This window comes from Rhincodon typus, chromosome 11 (assembly GCF_021869965.1).
Source record: "Rhincodon typus isolate 14 chromosome 11, sRhiTyp1.1, whole genome shotgun sequence".
In the NCBI taxonomy this organism is placed as follows: domain Eukaryota; kingdom Metazoa; phylum Chordata; class Chondrichthyes; order Orectolobiformes; family Rhincodontidae; genus Rhincodon; species Rhincodon typus.
In genome coordinates this window covers 14113695-14129299 of record NC_063342.1, presented here as the reverse complement: position 1 = coordinate 14129299, position 15605 = coordinate 14113695, and the positions used below count along the sequence as shown (strand labels likewise).

Genomic DNA, 15605 nt, shown 5'->3' with positions numbered 1-15605 from the left:
TTATACCTAGCACAAAGGAAGATGTTAAAAGTCAACCACCTGAGCCTCATGCTATTTCTGCAGAAGTTAGAGTCTGAGTCATACAGCATGGAAACAGACAATTCGTTCCAACTTGTCCATGACAATTAAGGTTCCCAATCTAAACCAGTCCCACTTGCCTGTATTTGGCCCAAATCCCTCTCAACCTTTCCTAGTCATGTATCCGTCTAGATGTCTTAAAATGTTGTAACTGTTCCTGAGGGTAGTGTCCTCAACCAAATCATCATCAGCTGCTCCATTACAACATAGAGGTGGTTGATGATCACACAAACAGTATCCAGCAAGTTTCGTGCCTATTCAGACACTGAAGCAGTTTGTGCCCACATGCTACAATTCCTGAACAACATAAGTTGGGATGATAAATGGTAACTACATTCATATTGCGCAAGTTCTTGTCGATGGCCATCTCGAACAGAGAATCTAACAAATAACCCCTTCACATTCAGTGGCATTGCAATTGCTGAATTCCCCCACTACTGACTCCTGTGGTTTACCCTTGAACAGGCACTAAACTGGACTAGCTACATAAATAAATGAAGCTGGGGCTGGGAGTTCTGCGGCGAGTAATTCACCTTCTGGCCTCCAAAGATTGCTCATTATCTACAAAGCACAAGTCAGGAGTATGATGGAATACTCCCTGCTTGCCTGGGTGACTGCAGTTCCAATAAGATTTAAAAAGCTTGACATCATTCAGAACCAAGCAGCCTGTTTAATTGGCACCTCATCCACTACCCTCACCTCAGACACACTATACAAGACCCACCATGTTAACATTCCAAGGGCCCTGTGCCTGCATCTTCCAAAACCCAAATTCCACCACCAAAAAGGTCATAGATAAGATACATGGGATCACAACGTGCATATTCCCCTCCAAGACACTCACACTTTAACTTGGAAATATACTGACATCCCTTCACTGGGTCAAATTCCTGGAACCCACTTACTCCCCAAAAACTGCAGTGGTTCACGAAAGCAGCTCACCAGCATCTTCTGCAGGGTAGTTAAGGATAGATCCTAAATGCTAGCCTAGTCAGGAATGCCCACATCCCATTAATGAAAAAACAAATCTCCCAAGTGATTCATAGTTACGTCTGAAATACAGTTTGAAACGTAGTGCTATGGAGAAAAATGCAGCAGCTGAAACGCACACAGCAAGCTCTGCCATAAAGCAGGTAAACACATGAGCAGATACAGAGGGATAAGTGTTGGCAGGGCAGAAAGTTTTGGTCTTCAAAATAGTTTGACGGGATCCTTGATGGCCAGGCAACCAGAGAATAGACAGGGTCTCATTTGTAAGTTTCATCTGAAAGACAACACATCAGGCTGTGCAATATTCCGTCAGAACTGCAGCAGGATGTCAGTCTGAATTTTCTGTTTAATCCACAAAAAGAAACGGAGCCCGTGACTTCCTGACAGAGGGACAAATGAGCTACTGCAAGTCAGCTCCAACCCCTAAGTCACAGTTATTAATTTATAATCTTCTCTGAATCACCGCACTCATTTTTGGACCGGTGTCTTTCAGCATTTTAAACCAGAATTTTTGAACCAGGGTGGGAGCGAAGGATAGATATCTGTTTGTGTGTGTATAAACTCGATTGTTTGGTTACTATGGTTACTCAAAGTAAATTGAAAGATACTGGACAGTCAAGGCTTAATAGGTCAACCACTGCCAAAAGCACAGGCTTTGCACTTCCTGTGACAATAAAAGCACAGCAGTTGGTTAGTACATGTTGCAGTAATGAGCTCACAAGTACAAAGAAAATAGATATGAGCAATGAGACAGGGATAAAAAGACACAACAGGGGAATGGAAATTGTGCTGAATATGACTGGCTTCAAAAATAAACTTCTTTTTAAAAGAGCAGAGTACATTTTGAATGCCGAAGTTTGTTCCCCTATCCAGCTGTGGCTGTAATTTAATCCCAATGTTTTAATCAATGACACACTGTTGCAGATACTCGAAAAGCAAACTAAACTTAGCAAGGAGGGAGAAATCTTCTTTCAGGTTTTATTCCCTCCCTCAGGTAAAGTGAGGAATATTAACATTCAAATCAATTTGGAATTCATTGTACAATATTTGATGAATAGGTATGTGTGGGGTTTTATTCTTCACAAGGATCTTTCCACCTTTATTCATCTGACCTTATCACCACAATGTTCTATTCTTTTCTCCATCATATTTTATCTACCTGCTCAATAAGCACATTTGCTTCAACTGCTCCTCGTAGTAGAGAGTTCCATGTTAACAATGACGACAACAACGACAACGACGTTGCTGGAAAAGCTCAGCAGGTCTGGCAGCATCTGTGGAGGAGAAAACAGAGTTAACGTTTCGGGTCCGGTGACCCTTCCTCAGAAGCGAAACGTTAACTCTGTTTTCTCCTCCACAGATGCTGCCAGACCTGCTGAGCTTTTCCAGCAACTTTGTTTTTGTTCCTGATTTACAGCATCCGCAGTTCTTTTGGGTTCCATGTTCTAACCAATTGCAGAATAAGAAATTTCTCCCAAATTCCTTACTGGATTTATAAAGTGATTATCTTGGACTTATTGCCTTGGTTCTAGCTTCCTTTACAAATGGAAACATGCCATATCAAACTCTTTAATAATCTTAAAGGCATCCATTAAGTCATTGTTCAGTGCTTACAGAAAGGCAGCTCCAATTTGTTCATTTTTTTTCTGATAGGTATAACCCCTCATTACTCATATCATCCCTTTACATTTGTTTTGCACCTTCTTCAGTGCTTCTATTTCCATTGTGACTGGAAAGCAGTACCGTTCATTGCACTCCAAGTATGGTCTAACATGACAAGGAAGCACTAGCTGTACGAACATCCAGCATAATTTCTGCAAAGTTGTGTTCCAAAACAGTTCTTCACTTGGAATCCTAAACCAAACTAGGCCTTTATATCCTTTTATGAATTTTGCTTGTGCAGGATGTACAGTGACCCCAGATCTTATGAGACAGATGTTCCAGACCCAGCTCAAATCGGAGAAAGTTGAACAGTGGAACAAACCTGCCTCTCATTCACAACAAATTACCTACAGCAATGCCACCAGATGTCAGAATTATAAAATTCGAAGCATACTGCCGAACAAATTTGAGGGACTTTATACTTCATCTCCAGGATAATGGATGCCATCACCATGTACCCTAAATCAAAAGATAAATCTGTCCCAGTACTCAGCATTCAAATTTCATGAAGGTATTCAGAGATATCTGCTATAGGTATTCACAACAGTGTAAAACAAATTGTCACAAGAAAACCCAACCTTACCATCAAACAATTAGTACCTGTATCAGATGATGACAAGATTTTGCTAACTGGTGCTCCCTGTTCAGATTTTCCCAGAGTCAAGGACTCTTCATCAGCTTCTTTCATTTCTGTAGAGGCCTTTATAGGGGAGTCTGCAATTTCATAAAGAAATAAATACTAGGGTGATTGTTATTTGCTCTGACTCCTAGACTCCTATTGAAAAAGGCCTTGTGTTTTAAACACAGAGGAAAAAAAACAATATTACAGATTTCAAAAAAGGGACTGAAAACAAATGCCAATGCATAATTTTAAAAAAACTTTGGATTCTCATTGTATTTCCAGGAAACCTCAGGGTGAGGCAACATCACAAACATAAATACTGTGGGATTGTGTTTCGATATCAAATGAGATTGGTGAGGGGTGAAAATAGCCTCTTTAATCGAGCAACTGCAGCAGCACAGTTCCAGATGGTGATAGAATCCCAAGTACAGTATTACAGTAGTCTCTTTATACACTGTTCTTATATATATTAAAATTTCTGCGCTGTGGTGTTACATAGTTATCTATTGTACACAAAAGTTTGCGTGACATCTGTCCTGTGGAAGCAGGAGATGGTTTAAGCACTTGCTAAATGCTGGCTGTTACTCCTGATGGGATTAGAATGGCTGTACTGTCTGAGCTTGCATAATTAAGAGGTGTTAGTCCTTTTATCTTTAAAGTTAGTAATGTTCGAAAAGTACTAGACCTGTATGATCTACTTAAGTGAGAAATTATACGTGAAGGAATAAAAGTATAGCAGATATTAAACTGATCTCCCACAGCTGGGTCGTGAGATTCCAGTTACCATTGTCAGTTTTGATAGTTCTTATGCATTCAATTATGCAGTTTCATGGAAGTGCTGTTTTGATAGTAAGTTTCTTAAAGGGGTAGCAGCCCCATTTAATGTGTATCTAAAAAGTACATACCAGCGGTGGAAACTGTTTGATGTTCTGCAAACTATTCAAGTCCCAAGAGACAGTTGCTAAGGGCTAATTAATATTATAACCTTTCCATCGTTTCAAGTGGGTTATGGAGACATGATGGCGGGGATGGCATTGTTCTGAGTGGGTTACGGTATTAACATGTATTCAGGGGTAGCCTTTGATACAGAAACAGGTTTAAAGCCTGCCTGAAGCATGGGCCGAAAATAATTGAGAAGTGTAATGAAACAGTAATGGATTAGAAGGGATGTTTAATTTAGTTCATAAAAACATACTACAAAAACACTGTTTTTTTTGAATTTTTTTTCTTTATTCATTCACGGGATGAGGGCATCGCTGGCTAGGCAGCATTTATTGCCCATCCCCAATTGCCTAGAGGGCAGTTACGAGTCAACCACATTGCTGTGGGTCTGGAGTTACATGTAGGCCAGACCAGGTATGGATGGCAGTTTCCTTCCCTAAAGGACATGAGTGAACAAGGTGGGTTTTTCCAACAATCGACAACGGATTCATGGTCATCATTAGACATTTAACTCCAGATATTTAAATTCCACCATCTGCCATGGCAGGATTCAAACCCAGGTCCCCAGAACATGATCTGGGTCACTGGATTAATAGTCCAATGATAATACCACTAAGCCATCGCTTCCTCTGAATGAATGAATGAAAGGAAATGCGGTATAGTAAACAGAGCGCTTGAGAATGATAACACAATATCTCAATACAAACTAGGAGGTCATTCAATCCCTCGAGCCTGCTCCGCTATTCAATAAGATTATGGCTGACCAGACTGTGGCATCAACTCCACTTCCCCAGCAACACCCACCATCCTTTAATATCCTTATTAGTATCAATTCAACATTTACCTTCTCAACAATTTCTCTTAAGAATCCAGCAAACTGACGAATACGAATATTTCCTTTCAGAAGGTCGCTCCTGAATTACAATCTCCCCACTTCAGGTGCATACTCACATTAAATTAAGACTTAAAGACCTGTTCTGGGCATACAGAATTGAAGATTTATAATACAAAGTGTGCAGCCAGATGTCAAAATAATGATCTGCTCCCTACAAAAATACAGCTGCAACTGGGCCCAGAGTATATAGCAGAGTAGAGGTTGAGAACAACAAACAAAAAATCTCTGTTTTCTAGCAGCTTTTTGCAGGGTAGGGTGACTTAGTTTGTATATCTGCTAAGGGGTGTTATGCATGTTTAAAGAACATACACACACAGTCCACTAGCAACAAAAATAAAAACTTCCAACTGACCTCAAGAGTCAGCAATTACATCTTCTGGTCTTAAGGAATGTATTCCTATCCGCCTAACGAACCTTCTCTGGACTGCCTCCAATGCCAGTATATCTTCCCTTCAATAAGGGGCTCAAAGCTGTTCACTGTATTCCAGTTGATTAGTGCCTTGTATAGTTTTAGCAAAACCTCCCTACTTTTGTACTCCATTCCCTTTGAAATAAATGCCAACATTCAATTTGCCTTCCCTGATGAACTTGGATGCTAGCATTTTGAGATTCATGCATGTAGACTCCCAAATCTTTCTGCTCTGTAGCTTTCTGCAGCCTCTCTCCGTTCAAATAAAATTTACCACCTCCCTTTGTCCAGCCAAAGTGCATAACCTCATAATTCCCCACATTATATTCCATTTGCCATGTTTTTGCTCAACCACTTAACCTACCTATATCCCTCTGCAGACTGTGTCATCCACATCACTGAACTCTTCATGTCATCCACAAACATGGCGATAGTACATTCCCTTTCCTCAACCAAATCATTAATATGTATCATAAATTTTTGTAGCCCCAACACTAGTTACTCCATTAGTTATAATTGTCATCTTAATTTAACCATTTCAGCCCCAGTATCATTCTGAGGTACCACAGTGAAAGAATTACAAAGTAATACACAGACTCACAGAAGTTTATAAAATCATGAGGGGCATGAATATGGTGAATAGCCAAGGTCTTTTTCCAAGGGTAGGCGAGTCCAAAACTAGAGGGCATAGGTTTAAGGTAGGCAACTTTTTCATGCAGAGGGTGGTGCATGTATGTAATGAGCTGCTAGAGGAAGTGGTGGAGGTGGGTACAATTACAACATAAAAGGCATCTGGATGGGTACATGAATAGGAAGGATTTAGAGAGATATGGGCCAAATGCTGGCAAATGGGACTAGGTCAGATTGGGATGTCTGGTTGGTAAGGACGAGTTGGATTGAAGGGTTTGGTTCTGCGCTGTATGACTCCACATTAAACAACTGGAGATAGGAGGCAAACATGTCAGTCAGCTTTTGTTACCTGTTGGAGTACCACAAGGCTTCCCATTTGTTCGGGGCTTGGTCTTAACAGCAGTTACTGTGGTAACAACTGTACCACAAGGCATGACTGTTCGGTCCTTTTCCACTTTCTTTGCTGAAAGCAGCGAGGGAGATTGCCGACATTTAACTTCATGTGGTTCCATGTAAGAGAACTGAAAATCAGAGAGACAAAAAATATCAAGATTTTAAACTTTTAAAGAGTTGTTACAGACTCACACCCATCACACATCTCCACCTTTACAACTCCAAACTTGGACACAAACAGAAGGGAAGAAGGTTCAACCTTGCAAAATGTCGCCTGATCCAAAAAAGGTTTTCCTTACAGCTTTCAAATGCACTAGAGGAAGACAAGGAGTCACACCAGCTGTAGTCCCTTGAAAATGCCAAACTTGAACTGGGCTTACCCCAACGAAAGAAGCGTTTAACCCGTACCAACCAGAAAGTCAGTATCCTGCCCTGAGCTTTTTACGTAATCTCAGTCAGAAAGACAAAGGAGATGCTACAATGACAACAGGTCAGAACAGATTGAAGAAAGCAAGAAAGAAAGGGAAAAAGCCATCCACCACTACTGAGAGTGGACACTGGAGAACAGAACTTAGATGCAATTGCTACTTAATTCCCACCTATGTCCCACCCTCCTAACTTCCAGATGCATAGTTACTTGTCTTGGTAGAAGTAACCATGAACCTGTGGAACCCAGGTGACAACCTGGTCAGGGGCTGAAAAGAAACTGGTAAGAAAGGAAAAAGGAAAACTACCCACTATTACACTACCTTTAGTCTATTCAAATTCACTTAAAAAATATGAATAGCTGTTTAGTACCATGATCAAGCAGGCAAAACCAGAGGAACACCACAAGGCTAAACCATGACAAAAAAGACATTTGAATTATAATGGTGGGTCTGGTTAACAAATTAGGAGGTGCTAACTAGTCATCAGGGCAAGGCATTGACATCTCACAGCAACTGGAGTTCCACATGTTGAACAAGAGGATGGATATTTAAACTTGCATCTGCCTGTTTGGGTGGTTTGGCACAAGGACGGTGGCAACCTGAGGCAACTGGGTTTCTTTTTTAAGAGGGTAGTTAAGAGTCAACCACATTGAGAGAGTCTGGAGTCACATGTGGTCCAGGCAAGGTAAGGACAGCAGTTTCCTCCCCTCAAGGACATTAGTGAACCATTGGTATACCATTAGTATACACATCAAGAATCTAGGTTACAGAACAAAGTCTCCATACTTCAGAAACATGACGGAACAGTAGAAATCACGAACACATTGACAGAACATCAAGCCAACATTTTCAAACATTTGGCTCAAAATAAATTGGAGAAAGCAAAGGTTGAGAGAGGTAAAAGGATTCCCAATGTTGAAGATAGGGAAAAAGATTTGTTAAAAAAAAAAAATTGCAATATACCACGACCACAGCAGAGAATGAGGAGTACATTGTGGCGGTGGAGGTGAAGTACTGTATTGGTACGGGGGAAATCAGCGCTGAATACCCAATAACTGTCTGTCTTCACCCATATCCAAACTGGAGGATTGTACAGTATTCGAAGACAGGGGTTGGATGTTCCACTCAGTCTTCCAATACTATAACTCACTTTGACTTCTCAGCAAGTTTCAAGATGAGCATTAAAACACAGAAATTTGGGATTTTTCACTCCTCCAGTTGTCTGGCCCTTCCCAATATTGGCCTGAACCGAGGCTTCAGGCGGTTGACCAATTTTTTTTATTCTTGCCTTTTGCATTGCAATTGGAAATCAGCATGCAGGACAGCACTATGTTACAACAGATTAAAAACCTCACACAGACAAATGAAAAGGGAAATAGCAACAAACCCTTAAAAAAAAGGCTGTAGAGATGGAAATGGGAACGGAAGATGAGCTCAAAGTGACTTCTCACTACGCAAGGCAGAACAGATGGAGCTTACCACTTGTTTGGAAAATCATATCAAACCTAGCTATCTAAATTAAGAGCTCTCATCTTTAACATCAACACCCCCATCTCAAGCACAAAGATATCTTACTGTGCAGAGGATGGCTACTCAATTTCAAACATAATTCAATTAGTGTAATGATAGGTGTAATCTCTTTGAAAGGAGGTAACGTTGCCTCGGATTGATGTCTCATACCACCCCATACATTTCTATTAAGCTCCAGCTTTAGTTATAATCCCAAGAGAGCTAAAAATAAAGTGGGTCAATTTGAACAGAGATCGGAAAATTCCATTTTGTAAACAAAAACCACAAAGTAGCTCCAAATAACACACTGATCAAAAGAGAAAGGAAAAAAAAAAGTCAGTGCTGATGACCACCTCAGCCGTGATGGATCCTGAACTGTTTCCATTCTGCATGCTCCCAAGACGAAAGCTCTGCCTCCCACTGGGCTGTTTCTTGAACAAGTCTATGGGTACGGTCACCTCACCAAGGACTGCACCTACCGTGGGAAGTAAAGAAGAAAACAGAAATAAAACTCTTCACAATACAGAGAATTAAGTCGACTTCTCAGGTTGGATTAGAACAAAATGATTCTACTAGTACATTTCTACCAATTGACCCGCTGTGCATTCCAGTGATTTCAACTATTATTTCACACAAATATCTAGGTAGATATTGCTATTTCAGACATGCAAGCATAAAGTGACACCTAGTTATAAAGTACAGTCACTTGTGAAGACAAGATCAGGAATTTGAAAAAAAAGGGACATTGTCTGATTAAATAAATAATAATTATGGTTTGAGTATTGCTGGGCAGATTTTGTCAAAGTTTCTTGTTTCACTCTCACCAGTGGTATCTGTAAGAATAACAACTCAAGGGGAAAACCAACATTTACATTGCACAGAAGGTCAGTCTGTTTGGTTAGCAAGTGATCTCTGAATGGTAGAGCTGTTGCCAAGAAGAATGAACCCATTAATATTGTTTGATATTTAACTGCCAGACTTTGTTTAGAAAAATAGAAACCAGGATCTGGGGTGACTTATTTGGCCCTTGGAACCTGCTCTGCCATTCAATGTGTTCATGGCTGATTCTCCATCTCATCACTTTTGCTCCATACCCCTTGATTCATATAAATATTTTAAAAATTAGACTTTAAACCAGGCTGGTTGTTTCTGATTTTAAGACACTGATCTGAGGAACGAACTGACAAACGGCTATCATCGACTTTATGGAGTTGAACTAAGTGCAGTGTCTGTCTACAAAGACCAGGGCCCTGTGTATTAATGTACACGCATGCAAGTGGGCCACACTGCAAGCCCAACCGACAATACCAGATCGGTTGTTAGTGTAATTCTTCATACATTCAATACACCCAGAAAATGTTGCGCAAATGGACAATCACATCTAAGTGTGACAGCTTTCCAAGGGTGAGCTGTTTGGGTACAGCCAACACCTTGCTTACTGCAAACAGCTAAAAGGGAAAATGCTGTTTGATACAAATCATCCAGTCTTTGGGATGTTTGGCTTCCAAACTTGGCAAACATTGGTAAGTCAATATTGCTGCCACATTACTTTTTCTCACTATTGTGTCAGGTAAAAACCTGACAAAAAAGTTCTCGGTTATTGTCCACCACAAACGTACCTTCACTGATAAGTATACATATTGGGATTCCTACAGTGCTACACGCTAGAAAATTGGTCTTTTTGGCAACATCACCCAAGCCATTTGTGCATCTCACAAAGCTGATGCTGAAGTAGGACGCAAAGTCATCCTGTGAGATAATGACAATCCCAATCAGATCATTTCTCTCCGTATACAGTGCACACTCAACAGAGGTGCTGACCTGAAAAGTGCCCAGTCTACCTCAGATTAGCGCAAAAGTTTGAACCACAGTTTAAGTAGCAGTTTCATGCTAAACCGGTGCAGTGGCAACATGAGCATTGTTTACCATGAACACAATGCTGCGGTCAAGCCCCAAAAAGACATTCTACTACAAAAACGAGTAATGTGGCACGAGTTTCAGTACTGGTGTGATGCCAACTATGTAGGCCACACGCCCCAGTCATATTAGACTGTATCGAAGCGCATATCCCTTCAGCTGTTCATAACAAGATTTGAATGTACCCAATTAGACCACCCTTGAAAAACTCAAGCGTCCAACATTAGATGTTATTCCCCCAACTGGAGGGGAGAAAGAAAACTTTTGTTGGTTAAGCCTGTACGTGCAAAGATTTACACTGACAACCAATTTAGAAGTGTTGAATTGAAATTACCTGGTTTCTGATTTACAGCAACCGCATTTATTTTGGTTTTTAACTTAGACTTGTCATTCAGGTGCGACACACTTGCCTGTACTGAAAGTTACAAGCACAAAGAAATAGGAGGACCCTGCTCTTTACAGGCAGAAAAACACATTTACATGCACTGCACCTGTTTAAATTTAACTAAATAAATTACAGCCACCTACTGGTTCATTTCTCAGGGTAATGCCCTGACTAATAGACTCAACTGACGTGGTTTAAAAATTTAAACAGGCTCAGCATTTAATAGGTGCATTCTCCATAGCAATACCTCTTCCAGAAACCACTGGTGAACAAATCAGTAGTCTTCTCTCAAATGTTAGCTATTCGCTTGAATTTGTATTCTTTAGAATTGCAATGAGAACAGTAAGACAAGATGCTTCAACAAATCAGCAATACAGATTACATCAGTCCAAAAAGGAAGAAGTTAAACTTTCCACTTTCCCAGAGGACATTACAGACTGGTGACTGGTGACAGCCACCACAGATCAGGAGAGGCTGAGAAGGTGGGGCCTTCCTGGTGCCCTTGGCCAGTATGGGAATTGGACCTGCACTATAAGCATCACAATACAATACAATACAGTGCTCCAGCTAATTGAACCTTTAGGTGCCCAAAGCTGTGGTGGATGAAGTATGAACCAGACAATTTTGTGTTCAGTCACTTTGGATCAGAGAAAGACAAAACAAAAACAGAAGGTGCAGGGGCATTGCGTGCTCGTGTGCAGATTGTTAAAAGCTGAAGCACAGGTACAAAAAAGTATCCAAAAGACTTGAAGGTTGGCCCCTGTCTGAAAAAGGAAAGGTGCTTCAAATGTACAGAGTCTTGGTCAGAGTCCACTGGAATACTGCGTATATTTTCTTAGGATAATTTAGTGTACCAAATAGCAAATCTTAATGTCAAGTTATGAGAACTGAGTCGTATCAATCTGATTTTGATTCCATTTTACACAGTCAACAGAGGGTGAGGGGTAATCTAACCAAGATCTTTAAAATGATAAAATTAATCAGAAAGATACAGCGAAATTATTTCTTTTGATGAGGGAACCCCAAGTAAGGGAATATAGCGTTAAAATTCAAGCCAAACTATTTGTGATCCAAGTCAAAAAGCATTTTAGAACAAAAATGTACACAAGGTAGAGGAAATCTGGAACTCCTCCACACCCTGCAGGCTCTGGCTGCTGGATCAATACAGTATAAACCTCCAGGACTAAAGGTAGATTTCGTTTGTTAGCATCAAGGGATATGGGACAAAGGCACTGAATGGCTTTGAAGTACAGATAAGACAGAGCAGGCTGAGGGGGTTGAATCCTCCACTCTGGCACCCATGAAAACACTGATTTTAAAAAGACAGACAGACAGACAGTCTGGAGGTTCATTCTGTCCAGTAAAATGCAAAGAACCGAGCTTGAAAACATAACCTAGGTACAGAAAAATTTACATGATTTCATGCATCACAGCACTTAATCTCACATGATGATGAATGTTCAATTACAGAAATAATTTGCTTGGCACAACCCTAACGATGATGTCAGCTACGCACTCTCTGAGGGTTTTCCATCCTCCAATATCTGCAGGTGAAGTTTCTTGGACTTGGCACTCAATTCACTGTCAGATATAAAAACAAAGGATCAAATCAGCTACCAATCTCAAGCTTCTGAAACCTCTTAAAAATGCTGTTCTTACCAGAGTCAGAGTCAGAGTCAGTCAGGTGCACTCACATTCTCTCACACATCTTCCTCCTCCTCCTGCTCTGTAACCCTCTGTACATTCTATGCTTCCCCACCTCCAACATTTTGTGAATTGCCACGTTGGTTGTCCTTCAGCTGAAGTTGAGAATTTCTTTCCCTAAACTGCTTTGCCTCTCCATCTCCCTAAACCCGTAACCAGACGGATATGGTTTAATATGGAGTGGCACGGTGGCTCAGTGGTTAGCACTGCTGCCTCACAGCGCCAGGGACCCAAGGTTTGACTCCACACAGACACAGTCGCCTGAGGGTGGAATATGCACATTCTCCCAGTGTCTGTATGGGTTTCCTCCAGGTGCTCCTGTTCCCTTCCACAGTCCAAAGATGTGCAGGTTAGGTGGATTGCCCATGATAAATTGCCCATTGTGTCTTGGTGGATTAGCCATGGGAAATGCAGGGTTACAGGGATGGGGGTAGGGCAGAAGATGACGAGTCTAGGTGGGACGCTTTTAGGAGGGTTGATGTGGACTCGATGGGCTAAATGACCAGCTTCCACATGAGCAAGTTGGTTTCTCAGGTCATCTCCATTAAAACAAAGTGGACAGGTTTGAGGTTTTTAATTTGGTACTTGCCACCCAAACCCAAATTTTTTTTTTGGTGGTGGTGGTGGTTGGGGAGGTGGGGGGGGTGGGGGGGGGTGTGGGGGTGGGGGTGGGGAGGGGAGGGGTCTGACGGTTAGGTTGTGTTTCTGCATCAAGATTCTTCTCATTGCCCACTACTCTGTTTAGACAGTCACCCAGCATTATATATTATTTAAAATATACACACAAACTCCTTTATACCCTCAGAGATTATCAGATTAACACTAAGTTATTTGGCCGAGACCCCCTCCAGCCGGCTTTCCCAACCACATGTAACAAAACCAGAATGCATGCCTGATCAAACACCAGAAACTCTCCCTTGGAACAGGAGCTGAAGGAAGGCTGACAAAAAAATGCAAGACAAACCTTTTTTTTTTTAAAAAGAAAGGAAACTTGCAAATGCTCAAAACCAAAAATGACTGCAGCTTTAGATTAACTCTGTGGATTACTGAAGTACAAGGAAATGACTTTAAAATCCTTGCAAAGTGTACTCTTGACTTGATGATTATCACATGCTGTTTTGCATAGTGTGGTGCAACTCAACCCACAGACATAAGGAACACATTGGTTCTGTTGTCAGTCACATCATAGAAAATTAAGCAAAACATTTGAAAGAAAATGGTGTTAAAATGAGTACTTGGAATAAAAAAAGCTGGAAGTGATAAGGGAAGATCTGGGAATGGAACCAAGTCAATTGCTCTATCAAAAGAAACACTCTAGCTGACTGTGACCTCCTTCTGTGCTTAATCATTCTCTGGTTCTAAAACTAGTTCAAAGTTACTAAGACAATTAAAGGCACTAAATTCTCAGACCCTTACAAGGGTGGATTCACAGGCCTAATCTCTACTTTTCCCAGTTCAAACCAGAGCGGAACCACCTTCTTACAGCTTGAGGTGATGTGGAGAAAGGTCCGTATGTTACACGAACAAAGTCATCAAGACCTGTACTTCACCACAGGATTGCTACCATCAAGTCAATCCCAGAGTTCATCTAATAGCCAAGATACCTCAAAAGCTCACTCGAAGTACAACACACATGGAAACTGTATACTGTACAGAATGAATGTATGTCAATGCAACCAGAAAACTAACAGAAATAAATAAAATATAAGTCATGTGTGATTGCACCCACATACAAGATTACAGGCAAACAAGCCAAATGCCTGAGGAGACTCCAAGACCGCAATGAGATTGTGAAGAAATATAGACCGATCCAGTGAGTGGGGAACAAGGCAACAAGTGAAGAATGTGAGGAAATGTGAAATTATTCATTTTAGTAATATGTTTTTTTTAAAAACACAAGACCTCAAATGTTGAGGTTCCAAGAAACTTGGGTGTATGCATACAAAAGAACACATGTAGGTACAATAGGCAATTAGGAAGGCAAACTACATGTTGATCTTTATTGCCAGAGGACTGGAGCACAGGAATAAAGAAGTCTTGCTACAATTTGTACAGGGTTTTGGTAAGATCACATCTGGAATACTGCATGACGTTTTGGTCTTCACATTTAAGAAAAGGATGTAATTGCTCTGGATACAGTCCAGTGAAGGTTCACTAAATTAGATACACAAACAAGGGGGCTGTCCTACCATAACAGACAGAGTAAACTGGGCCTGTATTCACCAGAATTTAGAAGAATGACAGGTAATCTCATTGAGTCACAAGATTCTGAAGGGGCGTGATAGGGTGAATGATGAGAGGTTGTGACTGATGGTCAGGGGATCCAAAATATAGGGTCACAGTCTCACAGCGTGGACAGGATCACTTAGGATTGAGACAATAAAATCACCATGTTAAATGGGTTTTGAATCTTTCAAATTCTACGCTTCAGAGGCTTGTGGATACTTCATTATTGAACATGTTTAGGGATGTGATAAGACAGATATTTGGACTCTCTGGGAATCAAGTGAAATTAAGAAGCAGGCATGAAATTGGATCTGAAGCTGAAGATCAGTCACGATTATATTGAATGGTGCAGCAGACTCAATGGGCTGTTTGGTCAACTCCTGCTCCTATTTATTGAGTTCTTGTGAGACCATACCTGGAATACTGCAACTTTTTCACTCTCCAAACTACAATGGCGATTGCCTTTCAAAAGAACTTCAGCTGTAAAGTGTTTTGAGACATACATTGGCGAGGAAATGCAAGACAAACACAGAAGTCTTTCTTTCCAAGTCCAGGAAAGGATAGACTTGTCTTGAGGGCAAAACTTCACTGGATTAGTTCTTCGGATGAGGAGTTTGTCCTGTGATGACAGGTGGAGTAAACTAGGCTAATATTCTCTGAAGTCTGAAAAAACACGTGATCTCATTCAAACATACAAAACTCTAAACGGAACAGACATGGAAGAGATCAAGAGGTTGGCAATTCTAGAAGGCAGGGATATAGGAAAACTGAGATGAGTAGAAATCCTTTATGCAAAGGAAATGGATCTTTGGAAT

General features: G+C 40.9%; 1 protein-coding gene across 7 annotated transcripts in view; it reads right to left on the bottom strand.

The window, feature by feature from the left end:
• LOC109933950 (zinc finger and BTB domain-containing protein 21) overlaps positions 1–15605 on the bottom strand; it is a 178671-nt gene that overhangs the window by 9268 nt on the left and 153798 nt on the right. For 2 of the 7 annotated variants that reach the window (XM_048603284.1, XM_048603282.1), the window contains exons 8-11: positions 12377–12441; positions 8912–9033; positions 6578–6749; positions 3331–3444 (exon numbers count right to left, since the gene is read on the bottom strand). In XM_048603284.1, coding sequence (XP_048459241.1) covers positions 3331–3444; positions 6578–6749; positions 8912–9033; positions 12377–12441 — 473 coding nt within the window. Of the gene's footprint in view, positions 1–3330; positions 3445–6577; positions 6750–8911; positions 9034–12306; positions 12442–15605 lie in introns of those variants that run through there. The other 5 variants (XM_048603287.1, XM_048603286.1, XM_048603283.1 and 2 more) reach the window with 5 other exon arrangements.